We start from the raw sequence: 25,299 nt of genomic DNA on the forward strand, positions 1-25,299 counted from the left end.
CAAAGACGCACGAAGCTGTAGCCAAGTAAGGGCAAAGACCTAGCGACGAGGAGGGAGGGCTAGGAGGTGCTGGACTGGACCATTTTTTTGACTAGAGTGGGGGGAACGATAGCGGAAGGGGTAAAGAGAAACTACGGAGAGGATGAAGTTGGCTACATTGTTTGTATACGGCGGAATATGGGCTACAGTATGAAGTGTAAGGGAGACTCGTGGCTACTCCCGACCTGGAACTAATGCTCCCACAGAGGTCCTCCCGGTGGTTTGGTCCGGCCTGGCCTACCGGACCTGCCCGACCTCCGTCGCCCGCGGCTCAGCTAGGCTCCTGGCGCCGCCTCCTCCTAGCCCGCGGTAGGCTGCGGCGCTTCTGTGGGTGGGGGAAGGCAGGACTGACGCAAAGTGAGTGTAGGGGATGGAGACGCTGACTCCAGGCGCGGGAGACTGGGGGAAGGGGTTGGCTCCCCAGGGGCAGGGATGGGGTGGGGGCGGGGGTGCGACGTTGCTAGGAGACGTGCTTGTGTGACCCCTGCCTCGCGAGGGCGGCTCGGTGTCGTCGCCCCTGGCCTCGAGAACTTGCCTTGGGAAGTGGCCCGAAGGCCAGGAAGGGAAGGCCTGGTCTGAGATGCCGATTTGGGGCCCATCTCAATCTTTGCTGAATCGCTTGGATCCCCGAATATAAATAGGATATTACCAGGGGCTATTCTGGGGAGAGAGGCGTCAAGCTGGGGAAGGTTGACCCAAACGAGGGCCCGTACAAGCTACGGAGACTTTCTAGGATACTGAGAACTAGCTTCTTACTGCCTCGATTTACAAATGAGAGCGAGAACGGAGGCCTTGCTCGGTGACTTCGAGTCCGGAAGAAAGTTAAAATGTACAGTTAAAGTTAAAATGTAAATCAGGAAGGAAGATATCCGCAAGTAAGACAATAGTACCGGATGAAGTGGTAGAAGATGGGGAGAGGGCCACTCTAAAATGGGGTAGAGCTCTTCAGAGAAGGCCGGGTTTCACAGAGATTCGAGAAAAGAAAGAAGCTAGGGAATGGACTGTCTAGGTGGAGAAAAGAGCCAACCGACAGGGTTCTGAGGAAGGAAACGGCGAGAAAGCCAGGTTGCTGGAGCAGAAAAAACAAGGGCCAAAGTGGTCTGTGATGGAGAAATGGCAGGGCCTGAACAAGCACAGCATTTTAGCCCAAGGTAAGGGTTTGGCTGTTGTGTTACCTGAGGGTTTTGAGAAGGGGAGTGACCTGACCTGATTTACATTTAAAAAAAAAAATCACTTGGTTGCTAGACAGAGAAGGGTAGAAGTTGTCAGAACTGTTAGGACCCTGTTACAGTAGGCCAAGGAGTATTGTCAGTGGAAATGCCGATCATTAAATTCAGAATGCATTTTGGAAGTAGAGTTCGCAAGACTTAATGCCTGATTGGGTGTGAAGTGTATGGGAGGAAGAGGAACCAAGGAGGACTACTAAGGGGAAACTGTTTGGAACGGAATATCCTAAGTTCTCTTGAATATACTAGGTTCGATAAGTCTACTAACCATCCAGGTGAAGATGTCGGAGAAGTTAGATATACAAGTCAGGGGAAAAGTCCCAGAGAAAATACACAGGAGTTTTTAGAGACATTCAGAGATTCCCCGGAGAACAGAAGCCAGCAAAGGAGACTTGACACAGATAAGGCCTCAGAGATAAAAGCAGGATCCCTTAATATCCTGCAATAGTGAGACTCACTCTCATAATCCGTGAGACTCATTCACCCACCAGCCAGCTTCTATTCATCCTCTAAACCCTGGCTCAAATCTCTTCCTTCCCTTCCTCCCCCAGCTGTCATTGCTTTTGGACTTGTGTGCAGGTGATTTGTGTCCATTACAGCAAGCCTGACTTTGCTTGTTAATTGTTATGTCTGACTCCCCTGTGGGCTATTTCTTCTTTGTGTCTTGCTTCTAGTATAGAGCTTTGCCCAAAGGGCCCAATATGTGGTTATAGCTAGGTAGGAATACTGTATTCATAAGGTATCAGTCATGGACTTCAGCAGCTCTGACAAAGGAGCTTTTGTCCCGCTGATGCTGCCACTGCCAGCCACAATCTAGATATGGTTAATCTCATAAAATCTAGAAAGAATATCAGAAGTATCAGAAGGCCTGGGTTTCAATCTTGGATCTGCTACTGATCAGCAGTGGCATTCATTGGAGAAGGTCTTTTTCTTTGAGCTGAAGGGGTTGGCCTAAATTAGAGATTGCAAATGGAAATACAGCTATTGCCTACAAACATATCATTCAGCCCCCAAAATGATTTAAATTTAAATTCTTTTTAAAATTGACTTGCCAACATTTAAAAATTAGACATCAAAATCCAGATTTTCAGCTTCATTGAAAAAAGAATCTGGCAACACACCTGGAGCCAATAAAGCTTCTCCCCGCCACCGCCCCCCACTTTGTATGTGGCTCAGTGCCAAAGGCCTCCTCTCTTTTCAGCTGTCTGCTTAACCCTTGTGGGCATTTGATTTGCAGTTCTTGGTCTTGAACTGTGCTGTTCCCCAGTAGCCACTGGCTACATGTTGCTATTTATTTTTTACATGTAGGTACTTAAATACACTTTTAAATGCCAGTTTCTCAGATGCAGTAACTATATTTCATGTGGCCAGTGGCTAGCTACCCTGCTGGACATCACAGTTATAGAATATTTCTATCATTGAAATACATTCTGTGGGGGTCCCCGGATAGCTCAGTTGGATGAGCATCCAACTCTTGATTTTGGCTCAGGTCATGATCTCAGGGTCGTGGGATTGAGCCCTGGGTCAGGCTCAGCGCTGAGCACAGAGCCTGCTTAAGATTCTAACTCCCTCTGCCACTCTTCCCTGTTCATGCTCTAAATAAATAAACAAATAAATAAAGTAAAAAGGAAATACATTCTGTGGGTCAGCACTGAACTGCAGGAGCTTGAAGGTATTCTGGGTGCAATAGTTCCACACACATAAGGATGGACAGTCATTGCTCCTGCTGTCAAGGGATTTTGTCTAGTAAGGAGCTCTGTTGCCTCTGCAGATGAGAAAAGTTGCTCATTTGGTAGTTACTTGATAGGTGGAGGGTATTTGGAAACTTGTGAAGGCAGGGACCACTACTCAACGTGAGGTTATTCATCAGATGGTTGGATCAAGGGTCAGGTGCTAGAAAACTCCAGCTGTATCTAATGTTATAACCAAAGCCCTTTTGTCAGTTTCCTAATCCATTTCCCTAGGAAATTATCACAAAGGATTTAAATGCTAATTTAAACTTAAGTGTTTCTTGCTCTGACTTTCCTAGTTCCTATGAAGGGGTGAAATTCTGGGTAGTTATGAATGAATGACTGGGGTTGATTTTTAGTGTTGACCTAGTTTTCATCTATTTCCAGCACACACACACACACACACCCACACACATCTAACACCTCATCCTACTTCTGCTAACTGGTTCTTACCCCCTCTGACTGACCCTTAATTTTGTCTCTTAAAATATGCTGATAAGGAAACAAATACTTCCATTTCTTTTGAATTGAAGGGCAGAAACTTGGTTTCCATTTAGAATTTCTGTCTGAGGGGAAAAAGAGCTGTATCTCTCTTGGTTACAAAAGCCTAATTGGAGTTCCCCCTTACAAGTATAATCTTGTGTATGCTCCTATGCTGGTATATTTAGAATGAGCATACTTGCCTCATATGATTTTGTTTTGGATAATTTAGAAGCCTTTCAGACATCAGTATTTTTGGTTTTTCCCTGTGTTCTGGAGATTTCCCATATTACAGGGCCTAACCTAATTCTATTCCTTTAAGTAAAATGAAAACACGATCTACCTTCCACTCCCTGCCTCCTATCTCTGACACACCATATTGTCACTTTCTGTGTAAAAAGATGCTGTTTCAGAGAATAGCTGTGGTATGATTAAGTACACCACACAAGCATATCCTGAGATTTGCAGAACAGTGTGTGGCATTACACTTCCCTTTTTGGATTCTAGTAACCAAAAACTGAATCCAGGACAGGAAACAAGTCTGTGGGGTGTGTGTGTCTGCCTGTCTGTTAATTGAGAGGAGTGGGGGATAGAGGGCAGTGATGTGTGGGGCACAGCTTAACTTGAAGGTTATTCGATTTGGGTAAGGATGATACTGTATAGGATATGGGTGTACACCAGAAAGTAGGAAATATAAGAGATGTAGGAGAAAAACAAGCCAAAGGATAAGCAAGGAGTAAGAGATAAAGGAAGAAAAATAGGAAGTCTGGTCATGCCTTCAGTGTTGGCACCTGCATTATATTTCCAGTAAGAAGTATGTGCTGTGGTCTGAAGATAAGCAGTGCATCTGACTGGGTTATTTGCTCATACTGAAGAACAATAGCCCTTTACTGTACAGGGATTATTAATGATCAGAGGGAAACAGCTTTAGGAAAATCCATCAGTATCACAAAGCAATAAATTTGCCAACAGGCAACACGCTTCTTTTCCTACCTCTGCAGACAAAGCTTAGCATAGATAAAAGAGGCGTCATTGTTCCTCTTTTATTTCCTATTTAGGTAACATTTGCCTTTGTTAACTCCCAATGCTAAGTGATTTACATGGATTATCTCATGAGTAATCCTTACCCCAACTCTTTGAAGAGGGTTCTATTGTTACCCCATTTCACTTTTTCAGAAACTGAGGCTCAGGAAGACTTGACCAATGTAGTGAAGTCGGGATTGAAACCCACTTTTGACCATTCCAGAACCCATTTGTTCAATAGTTGCATTTTATCTTCTGTTCCTTACATATGTGGAAAAACTTTGAATGCCTAAAACCAAGACAATCATTCTGTCCTCTGCTTTCCTGGGCAAGAAAATCTGTTTGCTTGTTCCAAATAACAATTTTGGAGGTTGGTTTTGATCCCCGATCATTTGGTTGCAATAGATCTTATTCCCAAGAAGGATTTTTTTTTTCCCAAGAGAAAATGTGTCCGAGCTATATTTTTTCTATATGTTTGGTTCTAAGCTTCATGAAAACATAGTAAATCATTTCATTCCAGTGGACCAACACTTACTGGCTTTTAAAGAACTTAAGAGTATGGGTTACATTATTATAACTGTAAGGATGGAACTGATAAGGCCTCCTCCCCAAACCTGACACCCACAGCACCACTCTTGAAAACATCATTGTGAGGGTTAATTAGTATTTTTAAATGTTCTAGGGTCTTCACTTGGGAAACCTGGCCCACATACCACTGTGTGTGTTTCAGAATGAGAATGGACATTACTGGTGACTATTCTTCGTGTGTAAATGTATTATTCTTCTAACAAATATATTTCAAGCTCCAACTTTGTGCCCAGTCTTAAGAGTGTGATGAATGAGGCATAGTCCCAACCTTCTTTCTCCCTCCCCAAAACACACACAGTGGAAGAAGAAAGGTAAGCCAGCCAGAAAATTACACTAGAATAGAATGAACTTATGATACAAGTGTGCTGGAGGTGCCTGGAGTACACATAGCAGAGTCACTGAACCTGTTCCAGCATGAAGATGGCACCCTATGAAAAGTAATGGAAATCCAAGAATGAGAATCAACAGCTAGGCAAAGAAAGAATATTTCAGTTGTGTGAATTTGGACCTTCATTTGGCAAAAAGAAGGGGTGCCAGATCTAAGGAGATTGGGCAGCAGGACAGGGACCGGCCAGTATGGGTGCACAATGAACACATGAGACAGTGATTTCATTTGGGTGAGTTTCATAATCTCCACCACCCACCCAATCATAAAGTACTTGGGAGAGAAATTTAACTCTATTACATTCATTAGTTATGATGAGAAAAAGAAAAATTCCACCTAGGAGCAGATACTGAAAGAATGGCAAGAGTCTTTCCTTCTGCCTGGGGCTGGAAAGTCAGTTAATTCCCATTGCCTTTTCTGTCCCTTGTTTATACTGCAACACTTTTTCTTAAGTAGAAGGCAAAGCCTCATGAGAGTCCAACACTGGGAATTTTGACATTCCTGAGACCAGAGTCATACTTCTATAAATTTCATCTGGAGAAGGAATTTTCATCTGTGCTCTTAAACTCCTCAGTGTTCATGCTGTGATGGTCTTTCCAAAGGTGGGGGAAAGGGTGAAGTGGATAAATCCCCTAATACTAGCATATCTTCACGCAGACATCCTGAAAAGCCAAACCTAAACATGCTGTGTGTCTACACGAGCTGTATAGAGTGGGTTCTTGGAACCTACCCAGACCTTTCACTATTTCCACTCATCACGGAGTAGAAGAGTGAGTAGGTGGTGTGTTTCATTTGGTTTTAGGAGATTAATTACTGCCCCATTACTGACTCCAAAATAAAAATGGGAAAACTCTTGGTCAGGGAAATAATCATCTAGGTTTATTGGCTCTTAATCCCAAATCTCCTGTCAATTAGGTGGCATTAGGCAAAACTTTTTTCACCATGTGCAAGATACAATTTGAAATCCAGCACATTTTTTTTTAGTGTTTGTTTGTTTTGAGAGAGAGAGAGCAAGCACAAGTACAAGCAGGGGAGGAGCGGAGAGAAAAGGGAGAGCAAATACCAAGCAGGCTCCACACTGTGGATCAGGCTGTGGAGCCTGACATTGGGCTCAATCTCAAACCTTGAGATCATGACCTGAGATGAAATCAAGAGTTGGATGCTCAACTGACTGAGCCACCCAGGTGCCCCCAAATCCAGCACATTTTAAAAGATGTAAATTAAGGGCATCTGGGTGGCTCAGTCAGTTGAGCATCTAACTTCAGCTCAGGTCATAATCTTGTGTTCACGGGTTTGAGCCCTGCATGGAGGTCTGTGCTGACCGCTCAGAGCCTGGAGCCTGCTTTGGATTCTGTGTCTCCCTCTCTCTCTGCCCCTCCTTTGCTCACTCTCTGTCTCAAAAAATAAAACGTTAAAATTTTTTTAAAGGATAGAATAAATGCAAATTAGACCATGGTACTCCAGCTTGCTTAAAATCAGCCAATGTCTTCCTTTCGTTTTGTTGTTCTTAGATTACAAGCTGAACTCCTTTCCAGGGCCTACGCTCCCAACCTGTCCTAGATTTCTGCTCACCTGTGGCCCCACCTTCCCCACAGGTTCTTGCTGCATTAACATTGACTTGTTTACCACCTCTTAGCCTTTGTTGGTTGCCACCCTCTTCCTGAACCACCCTTCCCTTAACTCTTCCCTTGAATAGGCTCAGGCTCCTTCATGTCATTCAGGACTCAAATGGCACTAACTACCCAAAATAAAATAACCCTGCCTCTGTTCATTTGAATCCTATTACTGTTTCATTCCTAGAGAGCACATACCACCATCAGAAATTGTTTTTCTTGTATGTCATCTACTTGGCCACTAGAATGTAAGCTTCAGGAAGGCAGGGACTAAGGCTGCTTGTTTATCAAGGTTGTGTATCCCTAGAATCTCCTGTGTGTGGTCCCAGTGGGTACTGAAAGGATAGATGCTTGGGAGGGACCAGTAAGGCCTGCAGAGTGGTAGCACTGTAATGAGCCCTGGTGAGTCTTCTATGATGTCCACTACTTTTGGAGTGATGGAACAGAGTTGCCATAGCGAATGGAAGAGCAGCCCAGCCCTGCCAGGTGCACAGCATCTTTTAAGGTGCTGATGTGCAACACAATTATTAAGGAAGGGCAGTTGCCCTTCCCCCAGTCACTCATGTACACTCTTACTCTCTCAAAATAAGTAAGTAAACTTTTTAAAAAAGTCAGGAGCGGGGGGCGGTGTGCCTGGGTGGCTCAGTCAGTTAAGTGTCCATTTCTTGATTTCTGCTCAGGTCATGAATTCGAACCGAGTTGGGCTTCACACTGACTGCTTAGGATTCTCTCTCCTCCTTTTTTCTGCCCTTCCCCTGCTCACAGTCTCTCTCTCTCAAAATAAATAGATGTAAAAAAAAAAAAGGCAAGGGCAGATGGCATATGGAAAACCTTATTAAAAGGTTATTCATATCAAGGTGCAAAACAATGGTTTTTTGCTGTTTGTGGGAAGGGAATAAAATTGAGTTCCCTTTGTCACAAACTAGCCAAGCTCTTTAAAGCAGTTAACAGACATTCAACCACATTTACTGAGATTGAGCATCCTATTTAGTGATTAAACATTTGGGCTGGACTCCAGACTGTCTGGGTCTGGGTTTGAATCCTGGCCTCACCTCTTTTTTTTTTTTTTTTTTTTTAATGTTTATTTATTTTTGAGAGACAGAGTGAGAGTGTGTGAGGTGCAGAGAGAGAGGGGAGACACAGAATCTGAGGCAGGCTCCAGGCTCTGAGCTTTCAGCATAGAGCCTCACGCGGGGCTTGAACTCACAATCCATGAGATCATGACCTGAGCTGAAGTCAGATGCCAATCGACTGAGCCACCCAGATGCCCTGTTTTTTTGTTTTGTTTTGTTTTGTTTTGTTTTGTTTTGTTTTGTTTTGTTTTTAAGTGAGGTCTACAACCAACTTGAGGCTTGTCTCACAGCCCTGAGATGAGTCTCTGGTGACTGAGCCAGAGAGGTGCCTCCAGCCTTACCTCTTAATATAGCTGATGTGACTTTGGGCAAGTTACTTAACCTCTCTTTGCATCAGGTTTCTGCTTTGTAAAGGGGTAATGGTAGTTACCTACCTTATAGAATTGTGATTTGGGGAGTTAACATACATAAAGCACCTAGCAAAGCCTCTAGCACAGTTAGTACAGAGCAAAGTGTAGTATTATTATAATTACTCTAATGTGCAAAACAGTCTGAGCCCTGCAGGAATTCAGGGACTGTGAAGAAAAAGACACAATGAAATAGCAAAATATCAATAGCTGGCTTAGGAGAGAAGCAGAGAAAAGGGGGCCGCAGAAAAACTTGGGAGCAAATAGGTATCTAGTAGGTGGGGTGTGATAACTAGCAGAAAGCAAGCATTGTAAGTGGATGATAGAATAAACACCAAGGCATGACCCTGCAGGGTGCCTTAGAGCTGTAGCTTTAAAACTTGTGTATTTCACACTCTGCATCACAATTTTTACTATTATTACCCATATTTTAGGCCAGCTTTAAAAACTTTTCTAATACAGGGGCACCTGGGTGGCTCAATTGGTTAAGTGTCTGACTCGTGATTTCAGCTCAGGTCATGATCTCACTGTTCATGAGCTGGAGCCCCACATCAAGCTCTGTGGTGAAGCACCAAATCTGCTTGAGATTCTCTCTGTCTCTGTCTCTCCCTCTCCCCCCTCCTCTCTCCCCATCTCTTGTTGCCCCTCCCCTGCTTGTGCATGCTCACTCCCTCAAAATAAACATTAAAAAAAACTTTTATAATACGTTCATCTCAAAGAAGCCCTATATTATTGCTGTGAAATCAAAATCATGCTATTAAATTATGAGTTTGATAGGCTATTACAGTACATTATAAAATACTTGTACATCCAAAAAATAACCTCCCCTACCAATCTTTGGGACACCTGCTGTCGGGAAAACTTCTCCCAACTGTGACCAGAGACCAAACCACACTAGCAGCAACATTTATCAGCCTTTTCTTAGTGGCCCAGGCTTCACTTGGAAGATGCTTAGTTGTGAATTTTTTCTTGGTACTATGTATGTATGGGGTACGATTTTAAGAAACGGCCAATTTCGAGGCACCTGGGTGGCTCAGTTGGTTAAACGTCCAGCTCTTGATTTCGGCTGAAGTCATGATAGTGAGATCAGGTTGGTAAGATAGAGCCTGGTGTCAGGATCTCTGCTGACAGCAAGGAGTCTGGGAGTCCCTCTCCCTCTCTGCCCCTCCCCTGCTCACGTGCGCACGCGCTCTCTCTCTCTCTCTCTCTCTCTCTCTCTCTCGCTTTCAAAATAAACATTAAAAGAAGAAGAAGAAAAGGCCAGTTTCTAGTCACATTTCCTCCCAGGAACACTTCATATCTCTTACCTTTCCTCATTCTGGGGCTTTGGGGGTAAGGAAGTAAAGTGAAACAGTTTGACCAAATGTCAATCTCATAATCAAAGTTATGAAACTTTAAAAATTCTGTAAGAGTAGATTTCATGGCCAGTTGAGTGAGACTGGTTCAGTTGTGGTCCTCTAGGAGCACCTGGCTGGCTCAGTCAGTGGAGCCTGCACCTTTTGATCTCAAGGTTGTGAGTTCGATCCCCATGTTGAGTGTAGAGATTACTTAAAAATAAAATCTTTTTTAAAAATGTGGTCCTCTAAATAATTTGATATTTCTCATGTTGCCTGTGGGAAAATCCCAGCAGACCTCAGTACATTGGATCAACCCATGAAACTAGTAAAGAAAAGAGCCATCTCAGCCTTGCATCAGTAGTAAGAAATCATTGATAGTTCTGGAGGAATAAATGTTGGTTTCAAGTCATTGAATCCATAGGAAGGAACACTCTTAGGGAAAAAGCACTTTTTCTAAACAGGTTGCTTCCTAGGAACAAAGACAAAAATATAAACCAAAGGGGAAAGAGCTTGGAAAAAAAAATTTTTATATGGTCAGTTTTGTTTCTAGAATCCCAAGCTTTCTGTATCATGAGATATTTTTATTTATTCAGCATTTGTGGAACACCAATTACAGACCTGGGTAGGTGCCAAGAATTGAGCAGTAAATAAGATGGATGTCATAACTGTCCCCATAAACGTAAGGATCAATTGGGAGAAGACAGGCACTAACAAACCATAATTACTTGAGTGGTAAGTACCACAAAGAAGAAATTCAAGAATCCATGGGAAGGTTCAACAGACCTGACCCAGTGCATGTGGTGACAGGAGGGAGAAGGATTCTCTGAGGTGTCCAGGTTTTCACTGGGAATTGAAGGATGAGTAGGGGTTGGTCAGGTAAAAGAGAGAGGGTCAGGAAAGAGCCTTCTAGAAAGAGGGAACAGCATGCGTGTATACCCCTACCTACAGTAAGAAAAATGTGATTCCCTCAAAGAACCGAAAGAAATCCAGTAAGAAAACAACAAAGGAGGCATTGTTCTTTTCTTGCCTATTCTCTGAAGATTGGGAAGTGTTGTTAAGCTAGACTTGCTAATAGTGCACAATGGGAATACAGCCTTAGACCCTTCTCCGGAAATCTTTCAGACTTGGGTTTTCTGGGTCACCTGATGGTAGAGAGGGAGATATCAATCTCCCTTTCAGGATTAGTTTTCAAAACACTGTATACGTTAATTAAAGTGTTTTGAAAATAGACCTATTAAGTACTGATTGTTGGTACTGCCTATGACCTTGAGTACCCTAATTGCAGGGCTTGTGTATCCGATTATGGCATATGACCAGTTACAGTTTGAAGTTGTGGCTCTTTCGAGTAGTAGAAAAAAAAACAAAGGCTTTGGAGAAGGTTGCTACTGCTTTAATATGCCATACCTCCGTCACTTTCCTCAAGTGTCATGCAGTCAGAGACGTTTCATCTGTTAAGGAAGTGAAGCAATCATTAATCGTAGTTACAGACTCTATGCCCCTCACAGGAACTGACTCACGTATTTTCATATGAAACCATGGAGTTTTAGGGAGAACCAGAAACTCAGAAACCTGTTTCCTTACCAGGAAAAGTCATCATCTCATGGGTTTTTATTACGATTAGCCACAAAGAATGATGTTCTCTCCTGGTTTTTATGAATTTCTTCTAAGCATTTTTTTCTGTGAGGTATCCATGGACATCAGAATTGGTGTTGATTATAACTTTCATCTTAACTTTGAATTGGGTGAAGCAGTGCTTTCAACCTTTTCAGCAAGTGATTAAGCCTTGGTTCATTACTCATTGCTTAAGAAAGGTCACCAGGGTCAGGGGGCAGGGAGGCAATCCTATTCAAAAGAAATTCTAAGGTAAATTCCTTGCAGGTACTTAGAACTTCTAGATGAACTCACTCTTCCCAGCTCCCATCTGCATTTAGCTGCCCAAGTCCTCAGGAGCTCAGGACCACCCTAAAGCATACAGTCTCCGTATGTTACACCTCCACCTTGAGTTGGAAATGGGTCCTCTTCTCAAAGGGCAGTGAGCAGCCTACTTCCCCATCCTGATGAGCCTGTTTGAGGAAAGGCCAGTACTCGTGAGGTGTTCCAGTGCCTGGCCCTGCTACTCACCAGATGTGTTCTTGTCTTCCCAGCCTACCCTTTTGTTAAAGACCGTACAATATATTCATTCTCTAAAATGTGACTAATCAGAATCCTCTAGTTTTGAGACTTCTTTTTTCTGTCTTCCCTGAATTTCTTTTAGATATAGTAGTAAATAGTAAAGACATAGTCTGAAGTTTTTGCATAAGTAAAAAGAGAAAGAAAAAGGAAAACACCTAATGTCCCATCATTAGAACATTAGCAGGAGAAGAGACAATATACTGGGACTGAATTGCAGCATTGAGAATATATGAGCTAGGGTTACATGTAACAACATCGGTGAATCATACAAACATGAGCAAAAAAAGCAAGTTGCAGAAGGACATAATACCTTTTACATAGAGAGTTGACCCTTAAACAACATGGGTTTCAATTATGCAGGTCCACTTAGACACAGATTTCTTTTGCAAATACAGAACAGTACTATAAATGTATTTTCTTTTCCTCATGATTTTCTTAACATTTTCCTTTCTCTAGCATATTTCATTGTAAGAATATAGTATATGATACATATACATACATATGTGTTCATTGACTGCTTATGTTCTCAGTAAGGCTTCATGTCAACAGTAGGCTATTACTAATAGTTTTGGGGAGTCAAAAGTTATTGTAGATTTTTGACTACGTGGAGGTCAGTGCTCCTACGCCCCATATTGTTCAAGGGTCAGCTGTATAAGGTTTGTAAACTTGCTAAGCAATACTATAGAATGTTAAGTGTAAAGATATGTGTGAGAAGATTAATAACAAGTTCAGGACAGTGGTTCCTTCTAGCACAGAGGAAGGGAAATTTGACTGGAAGGGATACAGTAGGGGTATATATATATATATATATATATATATATATAATTTATTTAAGATCCATTGTCAATATATGGCTGTTTAATTATATTCTCTATATCTTTTTGTATATCTGAAATATTTCATAATAAAAATAAAAATGACAGGAATTTAATTTTTTTTAATGCATATAGGGGTGTCTGGATGCCTCAGTTGGTCAGACATCTGACTTCAGCTCAGGTCATGATCTCATGGTCCATGGGTCACGTTGGGCTCTGTGCTGACAGCTCAGAGCCTGGAGCCTCCTTCAGATTCTGTATCTCTGTCTCTGCCCCTCCCACTCTCTCTCTCTCTCTCTCTCTCTCTCTTTAAATGAATGAATGAATGAATGAATGAATGAATGCATTTAGCTTTGGGAATATACTTAGGTCGGGACTCACTTAGCCAAGTTTCCTGAAATTAAAACTGATGTTTCAGAGTAAAAACCCAAAGAGGCCACAAGCTCTTTAGTCATCATCAGCAAGATCTTCCGTTATACTTACTGTATGGTTCTCACATGGACAGGGAAGCAGACCAACAATTTTGAGAAATATTTTCAACAAGGTTATGATGAACTAAAAGAGAGGATGCAACCTGCCAGCCTCTGGGTAGAATTGAGCCTGCAGACTCAATGTGTTTGGCTTTCATGATACTCACACTTTCGAAAAGAATGAATTAGTGTCTTGAGATTTCACATTTAAAAAATATGGATTGCTACCTACTGTTAAACTATCAGGAAATCTGGCATTCCTAGGCCCTCATTTCTCCATGGCAGTAGCTGCCTGATACTGAGTAGCAACTGTACCTTTTGGGGGGGGGCGGGGGGATGTCCTCTCCTGGCCATTGTCTCTACCTAGCCAGGTTCCCTCATTTTGTTACCTGCCAGACCCTGGATGTGCTTGAATTTGAGACCCCTGCATTAAACTCAAGTTACTTAACTAGAAATTTTAGTTATTTGGGGTACCTGGGTGGCTCAGTTGGTTGAGCATCTGACTCTTGATTTCGGCTCAGGTCATGATCTCACAGTTTATGGGTTTTAGCCCCACATCAGGCTCCATGCTGACAGGACAGAGCGTGCTTGGGATTCTCTCTCCCTCTATCTTTTCCCCTTTTCTGCTCATGCTCGCACATGCGCGCTCTTAGAATGAATAAACTTAAAAAAAAATTAGTTTTTCAAAATGTGCCTTTTCCAGGCACTCTGGTAAATACTGCAATCTTATAAAAATACACACTAAAAGCATCATTCCCAAGATATTCTGGTAAAGAATTTACTGCTTTAAAGTATAGTAAATTTGAATTTTGGTTTGCCATGTTTGTAAAAATTGCCATCGTAGCAAACATGAACTCTGAACCATGGGGTGATATACCAGCACGGCTGAGAGAGATCTGGTGTTCCTATAGCACATTCTGGCAATGCTACCAAACAGATCTGTTGAGAAAGAGCAATTATTTCCAGACTAATTAAAAAGCTTGATTAAAAAAAATGTACATCTGCCTAGCTGCCTACTGTCAAATTGAATTTTCATGCAAATTTCCCCTCTTCTATTTTGGTGGGTCTGAGGATGACAACAGCAACACGACAAGAAGTTCTTGGCCTCTACCGCAGAATTTTCAGGCTTGTGAGGAAATGGCAGGCGGCATCAGGGCAGATGGAAGACACCATTAAAGAAAAACAGTACATATTAAATGAAGCCAGAACGCTGTTCCAGAAAAACAAAAATGTAAGTAGGCCTCAATTGGAAACTGTAAGGAGGAGGGCAGTGTCTTGTGATACTTGTTCTTTTTCGTCCTAAAATTGAGAGGACTGAGCAGCACAGGTCACAGTGGCAGAGTGTGGGGCAGGAAGGGCTCAGAGGCACGGCCCAGCTAGCTTGCCCAACTACTGGGAAGCAGAGCCCAGCCTGGGTTCCTCCCGTCATTTGTTTCAGGTCTCAGTCCAGCCTGTCAGTGTCGTAGCGTCCTCGTCCTTGTAAGACCCCATGAGCCAGGTGACAGGAGCCAGGCCAGTGAGGGTTTTCAGGGGAGGAGCAGTTCGCAATCACTGTGCCTGTTCCCAGCCCCTCCCACAGGAGGTGCACAGTGAAACTTTTTTTTTTTTTTCTTCAACTCATAAACTATTCAAGGCCTCTAAGTATAAACCCATTCAAAGGAAAGAGAATAGGATAAAGACACAGGGTTCCCTTCACAACTTCACTCTGAACTCAAGCCTCTTTGGCTAGCAGAGTGAGTTTGCCCTTTGAGACCACAGAATTGGGTAAGAAAGTGCCTCCATTAAGTAGTTTAACGGAACTGCACACCTAGACATCAGGGAGCCAAAAACCATTTGTAAGAGGCTTGATGTGACCCATCCCACAGACTATAAAGCATTGGCTCTTAGCTCCTTACAAAGACTGCCTGGCACTAAGCATGGAAAGAGGCTTTCAGCTTCTTACTTTCCTTGCCTCCTTCTCACTGATCTCATGAAGTCAATGCTGTCACTGTTCCCCTCATGACACTTCCTGACAATCCACTCTCTTTACTTTTCCTCTCTGACCCCTGTCTCTGTGTCCTTTTGGACACACCCTCCTGCCACACACCCTCCTGCCAGCTGTAAGGATCCTCTGAAAGTCAGCCCTCTGCACTGAGGCCCAGAGACTGTGCAACCACTTTATGGTTTCAGCTCCCACATCTGAAAACCCAGCCTCAGCCCCTCACCAGCCTCCTGAAGGGCCTTACACCAAGTGTAACGATCCAAAGCAGAACACCTCTTTCCACCAGGATGCCTCCCCTCTCCAGCTTGCCTATTTCTGCCATAGCTCCCATCACCACTCTGCAACTCTCTGCTCTCATTCTTTCATTCAACAAGTATTTAAGTGCCCACCATGTGCCAAACATTGGACTAGATGTTGAGGACATAAAATGAGCAAAACCAAGACAGGATCCCTCAAAGATGTTTCAGAGTTAGATGGTAAGAAATTAAAAAAATTACAATTGGGGCAAGCACTACAAAGAAACCCTCCCAAACAACACTATCTTCCCCATCTCAGAATCTGAATCCTGTCTGCTTCATAAAACCAACCTGCTCATGAAGCTTCTGCCTTTCCGGCCTTCCTCCAGCTTCTCCAAACTTTTCCATGCCACACATCACAATGTATATGCCCAATGAAGTCCTTAAACAGTTCTCTGATAAATGGAAATAAAATACTGCAAGTGCTATTTCTCTTTATTTTTTATTGCATCCTTTAAAAATGTCTGTTCATGGGGTGCCTTGCCGGCTCAGCTGGGAAAGCATGTGACTCTTGATCTCGGGGTTGTGAGTTTGAGCCCCACACTATGTGTAGAGATTACTAAAAAAATAAACTTTAAAAAATAAAAAAAAATTAAAATGTGTATTTGGTGTATACTTATAAGGTTTTTGATGTATTTAATGCACTTATTAATATATTTTATAAATCAGTATGAGTACATGTATAGGAGCTATGAGCTCAGAAATTTTTACTGAAAGCAGTAAATAATCAAAAAGTTGGGAGACCACTATAACCTATGCCTGTCCCTATGTAGTTGGTCACATTCCTTCTTGTTTGTTTCATTTATGTTGGTGTGGTCTCCCCAACCAGACTGCCACTTCCTCAAGCAAAGAGACAATGTCTTATACTTTCTTATATATCCCATGGGACCTGCCTTGTGGTTGTCACTAAATTCATGAGCCTTCATTCAACCCTGTGACAGTGACCTATTCTGAACTCCTCTAGAGCAGTCTGCAGCAGTCACTGCCCTGTTGATTACATGCCTCCATGCCTTTTCTGTAGCTTTATGCATCAGAGTTGTTCTGCCCAGGTAATAACCTTGATAGTTGAAGGCAAGAATCATGGCCTCACAGTGTCTAGCCCGGTGCTGGAGAGATATCATAGCAGGATGTGCCCAGTAAACCTTTTCAGGCTCACTCATGTGAGGACTGATCAAGGCCCTTAGGGTTTTCAGTTATGGCAGTAATCAATCCTTCCTTTGCCTCAGCTTGGGCTGGCCCAGTGTGGTGTTAGTCAGAGGGAAGTGTATGTGCCAGTGATGTGACATAAATAAGATTATTTTGTTGTGTCTGGGGAGAAGGTACATGGGTTTTTAAGATACGTATTTTGCCATGTGTTAGAAAATAGCATATCAGATAATACCACAAATATTATGCTTAGGAGACAGTACATTTAAAGAGAAAGCTTAATGTTAGTATAAATGGTGTGTGGATATAGCAGAATCATGAAGGCAGCCAATGAATGACTGAATTTGGAGAGCTCTAACCCAGATTTGTTCAAATGGACAGCTGCAGTCCCAGGAGCCCTCAGCCCCCTTAACCATACGTATCTTTATGACGGGCTTCTTTCTCCCCAGTCCCTTACGCAGACTTAAGTCGTTTCTTAGAACTTCACTTGCTGTGAGATTTTAATAATAATTCAGAGGTATCTCATGAATTGCTCTGAATCCTAATGGGCAAATGGGAACATGGAAATCTATTCCCAATGTGGACATCAGAGCAACAGCTTCTGAGAAGCAGAGGTCAGAAAGCAGACCCTCTGCCCCAGGGGACCCAGCTGTAGTTCTGTGCACTGCAGTTCCTAGAACTCTTCTCTGCTCCAAAAGGTGCCATAGAATAGGCACGCCCTTGGAATTTCCAAGCCTTGCTGGCCCAGACGTCACTGTGGGTGTCATCTGGGACTGGTGCAATCCCAGCTCTGCTTTGAGGCCCACTTGCAAACTCTTAGCAGAGCCACATGTTGACTCATTTTCCATCCTTGAAATGTAAGAGTTTCTTCCCTTCTACCTGGTGTTCTGTTTTTTAGAATGAATTTGTCATCCCTTTACTTGAAACTGGACTACCACAATTTGACTATTTGGGAATTTAAAAAGCCATTTCTTCCCCTTACCAGTGAACAAGGCAGTTTACAGTTCAAAATAAGAAGTGGATCATTCTCCAATATCTTACTTGGGGGGTTTCTGGACAACACTTGCTGAAACAGTTGGGTTCAAGTTTGATCCACATGGAGAGGAGGTGGAGAAGCATTCTCATCAGGGTGTTGGTGGGACTATAAATTGGTACACTCTTAGAGGGTAATTTGAATCTAGAGGGAATATCTGAAAGAATTAAACATGCATGAACATACACCCTTTAACCCAGCAGTTCTCTAGGAATTTATCTTTTAGATACATTTGCGTGTAAGCCAAAAACAACTTTAGTGGGATTCATAACAGAATTGTTTATAATGGAAAAAAACTGGAAATAACCTAAATATCCATCAGGAAAAGACTGATTAAATTATAACACGGCCTTATGTTTGAATTTTGTGCAGCTCTTAGAAAGAACGGGCAGCTCTCTGGGGCACCTGGGTGGCTCAGTCAGTTAAGCGTCCGACTTTGGCTCAGGTTGTGATCTCATGGTTGTTGGGTTCGAGCCCCGCGTCGAGCACTGTGCTGACAGCTCGGAGCCTGGAGCCTACTTTGGATTCCGTGTCTCCCTCTCTGTCTGCCCCTCCCCTGCCCATGCTCTGTCTCTCTCTCTCTCTCTCTTTCTCTCTCTCTCTCAAAAATAAACAAACATTAAAAAAAAAAAAAAAGAATGGGCAGCTCTCTGTGTAAATATAAAAGGAGCTACACATTGTTAGGGGAAAAAGCAAAGTTCAGAACAAAGAGAGCTATTGTGTGTAAGGAAAAAAAAGTGTATATATACACGTATGCTTTTATCTACATAGAATATCCCTGGGAGGACAAACACTGCCAATAATTGTGGTCCTTGAGAAGGGGGAACTGTGAGAGGGGTAAAAAGGAGACTTTGTTTTTATATTATATCCTTTTGTGTTATTTGAATAATGTTTTACTGTGTGCAGGTATTACCTATTGCCATAATTTTTTAAAAAGTTTAATCCACAGTAAATTTTATACTAAATTGCTTTTGATTTTTCAAAGTATCAGCATTGAATTTACTGACTGGTGAGCTGAGAAAGTTGAAGAAGATGTACACCTCTACATAAGGAGCATTAGAAAGATGCTAAGAACCTCACCTGTTTTCCTCTTTCAATAGCTCACAGACACAGACCTGATTAAACAGTGTATAGATGAATGCACAGCAAGGATTGAAATTGGACTGCATTACCAGATTCCTTATCCACGGCCAGTAAGTGTGACAGTTAACATGTGGCGGGTACTTCTCCTCACCAACCCAGTTATTTCCAAGAACGTGTACCAAGAGGGCCAGTGTTTGTCGAGCAGTCTAGAGCTTCTGTGGGAGGCATGTTGGAAGTAAGCTATCCTTGCATGCCGCCAACCCATCACAACAAGCTAAAAAGCTAAAATGTCAATGAATGCCTGATTTCTCCTACTCATACAACTTTCCCACATATAGAAGGGAAAGCTAGCCCATATTTAGATAGCTTTCTCTTTTTGACTTTCACCTTTTTTATGGAAGTATTTTTATTTTCCTTATAATAAAAGTAAGGTTTGTTGTTAATAGCATTAAAAGAGTGCATGAGGTAGAAAGTGAAAATGGTCCAAAATTCTCACCCTGTGGAAGTAACCACTGTAACTGTTCAGTCGCACTATATGAAACTGCCAATATTCTACTCTTAACCTATAATACAAAAACAGCAATTTTACCCGGTATTGGCTCAACCTAATAGTTTGGTAATATCTTGTCTTTTTTTCTATATTCGTGTACCTACGTTTTCTTAAAGTACATGGGATCCTGGACATACTGTTTGCTGCTTACTTAGTTTATGTCATCTGTCCTGGCCATCTCTGCCTCCCATCTTTTTAAATGGTTGCCACTGGATCCTGTTACAAGAATATACCATAATTTACCCAGCAGCTCTTTAGTAGGCATTTAGATTACTCCCAGTTTTCCACTCTGCGCAGAATAGCTTTGTCTACCCAAACTTTTTTTCTCGCCTTCTTTGGATTCTCATCTCACCATGTGATCTGTGGTCATTGTTCCTTCCATGCAGGCAATATGACAAAGAAGAGCACAAGCTCTGGAATGTGATCTGGAATGCAAATCTTGGCTCTATCACTTAATGTGTATATAAGATTGAGCAAGTTATTTAACTTCTGAGCCTCCATTGTCTCATCTATAAATATTATCTAATTCCTTATGAGATTATTGTAAGGATTAATGTGTGTAAGGATTTTAAGGATTAATGAGTCAGCATAGATTTAGTGCTTAGCAGGGAGCACAGTACTTAGTAAATCCTCAATGAATAAGCTGCTCTGGTGATTATAATTCTTAATATTATCATTATTCTTATTCCTCCTATTCAGATTCATCTGCCTCCAATGGGCCTTACCCCACTACGAGGCCGGGGACTTCGAAGCCAGGAAAAACTGAGGAAACTTTCCAAACCAGTATATCTCAAGTCTCATGATGAGATTTCCTAACCCAGAAGAAAATTTATTTCTCAGAATGATGAGCCGACTAGATCTTGAATGTAAACCAGATGATGAAACCCTTCTCTTCGATTAGGGGTAAAAATTTAAATATCTTCTTAAAAACCTCTAAAATATTGGTATTCATCCCAAGATCTGTGCTCACTCCTCCTGACACTTCATCAGGGTCTTGTTGCCTAAAGTGGATGACACTAACCCTAGAGGTCATGGACCTTATATACCCTCACTGAAGCATCTTTGGAAACAAGGCCAAGGCCTGTAGAAGGAAGATAAGGATGACAAAGATTTTCATGGAAATGTCATTTGCCAGTCATGTCAGCTGATAGGAAGAAATCAGCCAGCTGCTGAAAGTCTTCGTAGCTACCATAAAACTACACTGCCTTCAGAATATTTTTTGGCTTCTTTCTCCCGAATTTTTGCTTAAAAAACAAAGGTTTGCTTAAAAGTGGGCTTCTCTGTATATGTTTTGCTGTCTTTTGACCATCCCAGTTTCCAGATAAACTACCCTTAAAAAGCGCATCATTGGATTTATCGTGGTTTTTCATGGAAATTTTACATGACACCCTGCCCCTGACATACACATACGTAAAAGTACTTGTCTTAGGTAAATGCGTATGTTTACTTTATCTTAAAGCCTGTGATTACTTAGGATCCACTTAGGATTTGAAAGGCTTACTTGAAACTCATACTGCATTCATTATGAATATTTTATCTTAACATAATTAGGAAGTACAAGGGCCAAGCTGGTTTTCAAATTATGTCTAAACAGCAATGGCACAAAGAGAAATCAAAACACAAAGGATTTATACTTCTGCATGTGTGGAATCCCATGGCAAGTCACACACACCTTGTTAACATTCCTTCTGACTTCCAAAGACGATGAGCATCACCAATAAAAACAAATTTTCATCGATTTTGGTCTCTCTGTATTCTTTTCCAAAATGGCTCTGAGACCCTCAAAAGTAGCATATGGTAACTTCCAGCCCATACCTAGATTTAGGATTCTCTTGTCACACAGCTCCTCTAATTCAAAGTAAGCATTATATTTCAATCTCAAAGCCTGCTCCTGTGAGCAGAAGCATACACTTTAATGCTGAGGGTAAGTATTGCACAGTTCGGCAATGATGTGGAGAACAAATATATCACTGTAGTAATAGCAAATGCATATTTAACATGGTTGCCACATAAACCCCAGCTTGGCTTCAACTGGGAGACATCTGCTGTTCCATCAGTAACTCTCCTTCTATCTGGTCTCATTGTGGAAGCATCTCCCTGTTCAGAGGTGGTTCTAGTGTTTATACATTTTGTCATGCAACATAGGGCCTGTGAAATCAAGTCAAGTACTTCATCTGGGGGTCAACCATTGAAACAGTGATCTGTTCTCGCATTGGTAGAAAAACTGGCTCTGCTGGACCAAGTGAGACGTGACTTGCCTATCTCTGTCCTCGTCCTTTTCTAAGTAACTCAAGGTGATTTTGACTGTGCAGTTTTTGTCTTTAACTCTGTTGAGTGAAGAAACCAACCTTCCCACCCAGCCTCTTCCAAAATGGAAGTTGATCTAATTGCTAGCTAGCCTCCTGAGTATCTTCTATGTGTCAGGAATCTTACCTAACTGAATTTTATATGACTAGCCTCCTTTGCAAAGGTGCATGTCCTATTACACAGTAACATAATTACCAATTTACTACCAAAACTTTCATATGAACAATGTTTATAATAGCTTTTATTTCTCCCATTTTCTCTCCAAGACTATAAAATCTCCATCTTCGTTCTTCTAAAGGCCAAACCTATCTTCCCTACATCCCCTCTTTCAATGAAATTTTCTTCCAATACTGACAATGACTGAAAATTCTTTACCCAACAGCTAGATTTTTAAAGAGAAATGACTAGCTTGGTGACAATGTCTGTCTGATATCATCTGCTGCACTATTTATTGGCAGGAACTGCAGCTTCTCACCAAACTGATCTCTGGCCATCTTTGCCCCAAGACTCCAGCCTCTAACTCACCAGGATTTCTGAAAGAACATACAGCTCTTTCTCAGGGGGAAACATTAAATACCCCATTGGCCCCAGTAGAAAATGACCTCAAATTTAGGGCACTGTTTCTTTTCAAAGTGGAGGAAATTTTTTAAATTACAAAAATTTAATCCATCATACAGAAACATTCTGTCCCTTGACCCCTGAGGAATGAAACAGTCAGTCCCTGCCTCCTTCAGCTTTTTGTTGCTGAATCTGGGAGTTAGACAACTAATTAAAATACAATTGTTCTCTTAGCAACCCCCTCACTGCCTTAAAACTTACAATACAACTTAGTCTAACCAGTCCAAGATTCAGGCAGTTGGGATCCTGACCATCTTTCCATCTCACATGACCAACAATCTTACTTGGAATGATAATGCAGTTTCAGCTCTCTTTTCATTCTGATTTTCTTTCCCTCATTGGAAAAAGTAAAAATTAAAAAACTGTCTTTCTCGAAAAAATAACTATTAAGCTACCTGCTTTGAGTTGGAAGAGACTGCTCCTCTTTATTGCCTCCTGGCAAGATTTGGAGAACTCCCCTTTTGCACTTAATGTCTCAGATCTCTCAGATAATTCTGCTGATCTCAGCATTTAGGGTTCTTTTTAAATTTTTTAATGTTTGTTTGTTTTTTGAGAGAGAGAGACAGAGCACAAGAGGGAGAGGAGCAGAAAGAGGGAGACAGAATTCGAAGCAGGCTCCAGGCCCTAAGCAGACAGCAGAGAGCTTGACATGGGGCTCGAACCCATGAACCGTGAGATCATGACCTGAGCCAAAGTTGGACGCTTAACCAACCGAGCCACCCAGGCACCCCTAATTTAGGGTTCTTAATCAGAATTTTATCAACTCCATGTTTCCATGAAGAGATTTCTGGAGTATGTATGTTTGGTTCTCTGAAGCTTCCCACATTCAGGAAAAATAAAAAACCCTGAGGACCTTTCTTCTAGTGAAGAGGCAGAGAAACCGAAAGACACATTAAGACCCTCAAACAACTCTTAAAAAATGAGAACAAACTGAGGGCTGATGGGGGGTGGGAGGGAGGAGAGGGTGGGTGATGGGTATTGAGGGCATCTTTTGGGATGAGCACTTTGACAATTTGACAATAAATTTCATATATTAAAAAAAATACATTCAGAAACTGTATTTGACAACAAATTTCATACATTTAAAAAAATACATTCAGAAACTGTTCTAAAAAAAAAAAAAAAAAAGACCCTCAAACAGCCTTATGTCTTTGCTCAACTATGAACTGACCACTGGAATGCCCTGAAGTCACTTAGAGCCAAAGAGCTAAATGAAAGAGTTAGTCGAGAAGTAATATACAAAGAATTTGATTTTTATATTCCTTAGGATTCTCTTTTAGCTGGCTCTGGGGGAAAACAGGAAAGTGATAAACTAGAAATTTTTTGGACATGGTTGTTGGAGCTACACATTTAAGATTCTACATCATAACATAGCCAAGTCATTGGCAGGGAGGCAGCATGTGGCAGTGAAAAATGCATGGGTTCTAGAGCCAGACAGACCTTGGCTCTGCAATGTCAAAGAGCTGGATGATCTTAGGCAAGTTACATAATCTCCAGAGGGAGAGACAATGGTACCCACCACATAGGAAAAAACAAGATATCTAAAGGACCAGGTCACAACCCATGGTACATAGTAGGCATGTAACAAATGCTGGTTTTCTCATGTCTCCTTCCTGAAATTTCTGCCCATTTGTTGCAGGCTAGTAGAGAAGTATTTGGGTTCCATTTCTATCACTGATAAGTTGTGAAACCTTGAACTAGTTGGGTTTTTTTAATGTTTTTATTATTATTATTATTATTTATTATTATTATTATTATTATTATTATTATTATTATTAGAGAGAGAGACAGAGTGGGAGAGGGGCAGAAAGAGAGGAAGACACAGAATCTGAAGCAGGCTCCAGGCTCTGAGCTGTCAGCACAGTGGCTCAAGCCTTTTTGAACCTGAGAGGCTGTGATGTTAGTGCTAGGAAACAGCACTAGGAAAGAAGCAATTAAAGTTCAGTGGAAGTTACAGCAAAACAACAGGAAATAAAACACAAAGGAGTTTAGCCAAATGGCTAAAGGTCTAGGTTGAAGAGTCCCATCATCTGTGTTCAAATCCAGGCTCCACTAGTTTAGTAGCTATCTGATTTGGGAGATCTTACTTACCTTCTCTGTATCATGGTTTCTGTGGCCATAAAATGAGGATAATAATAACCTACTTTATAGGGCTGCTCTGAAATACTGACTCGTAGCAAGTGCTCTATTAATATAACTGCTGCCATCATCATCATACCATGTGTCTCTTATGAAAGGAAAGCTAGGTTGTGGTTGAGAATGAGATACCTTTTATTTCCTGCATTGAGATGGATGCCATCAATTATCCAGCTGGCACAGAGAGGCTACCCCTCGGTTTATCCAGTGCTTCTGGGGCCTGTCTGTTGGGAGTTCAATGGAGAGGACATAGTTGGTGGAATGGCCTGTGGTGGAGAGGATGCCTCTTCGGGCACTTGTTTTGTAGACTGGACATACATAAATGTTCTGATGTGGAAACATTGCACTTTCCCCAGGTTTCAGCCAAATAATGGGCAGTGGATCATAGAGAATTTTGGGGAAAGACTCCTCAATCTGCACTGTTTCCCTGTCCCAGCGGGCACCTTCTAAAAAGAGTCCTTTTATGTAGGCCCCATCTTCTGGGTTACTCTCCATGACTGTTTCTTGTGTGGTTACCTGGAAGAGAGAGAGCTGTAAGTTCTATTACCTGCAATTTCCCTAAATGGGGCAGCATCAAGAGATCAGAAAATCTGTTGCAATGTCTGCCTTTCCCAATATACATTTCCCAGGACACTGTGGCTTCTGTGATAATACTCCTGCCTTCACAAATGAACCAGGTCTGATTCCTAGTCAGCATGCTGTGCTCCTATATGGTAGGCATAGAGAATGCACTAAAGTAGGAGCTAGGGGATCACATTAACTGTAACTAGCTTAGTGACCTTGCACAATTG

The 25,299-nt window shown here is 41.9% G+C and overlaps 2 protein-coding genes across 6 annotated transcripts in view; one reads left to right on the forward strand and one right to left on the reverse strand.

Moving 5' to 3' along the window:
* The first annotated feature begins 76 nt into the window (after positions 1-76).
* On the forward strand, positions 77-21,186 carry LYRM1 (LYR motif containing 1). 5 transcript variants are annotated; one of them, XM_030301339.1, is made up of 4 exons: positions 77-348; positions 14,441-14,589; positions 18,915-19,007; positions 20,147-21,186. In XM_030301339.1, the coding sequence occupies exons 1-4, from the start codon at positions 234-236 to the stop codon at positions 20,261-20,263; spliced, it is 474 nt and encodes a 157-aa protein (XP_030157199.1). In that variant the 5' UTR covers positions 77-233; the 3' UTR covers positions 20,264-21,186. The 5 variants fall into 5 exon arrangements, with proteins under 5 accessions (XP_030157199.1, XP_030157204.1, XP_030157203.1 ...); XM_030301344.1 differs by having other exon boundaries at positions 267-348; positions 14,430-14,589; XM_030301343.1 differs by having other exon boundaries at positions 316-396; positions 14,430-14,589.
* Positions 21,187-24,382: 3,196 nt separating this feature from the next.
* Positions 24,383-25,299, reverse strand: part of DNAH3 (dynein axonemal heavy chain 3) — a 166,877-nt gene continuing 165,960 nt past the window's right edge. Inside the window, 1 exon segment of the mRNA XM_032591638.1 lies at positions 24,383-25,024. Within this exon segment, the coding sequence (XP_032447529.1) occupies positions 24,671-25,024 (354 nt within the window). The 3' untranslated portion in view covers positions 24,383-24,670.

Source organism: Lynx canadensis, chromosome E3 (assembly GCF_007474595.2).
Source record: "Lynx canadensis isolate LIC74 chromosome E3, mLynCan4.pri.v2, whole genome shotgun sequence".
NCBI lineage: Eukaryota > Metazoa > Chordata > Mammalia > Carnivora > Felidae > Lynx > Lynx canadensis.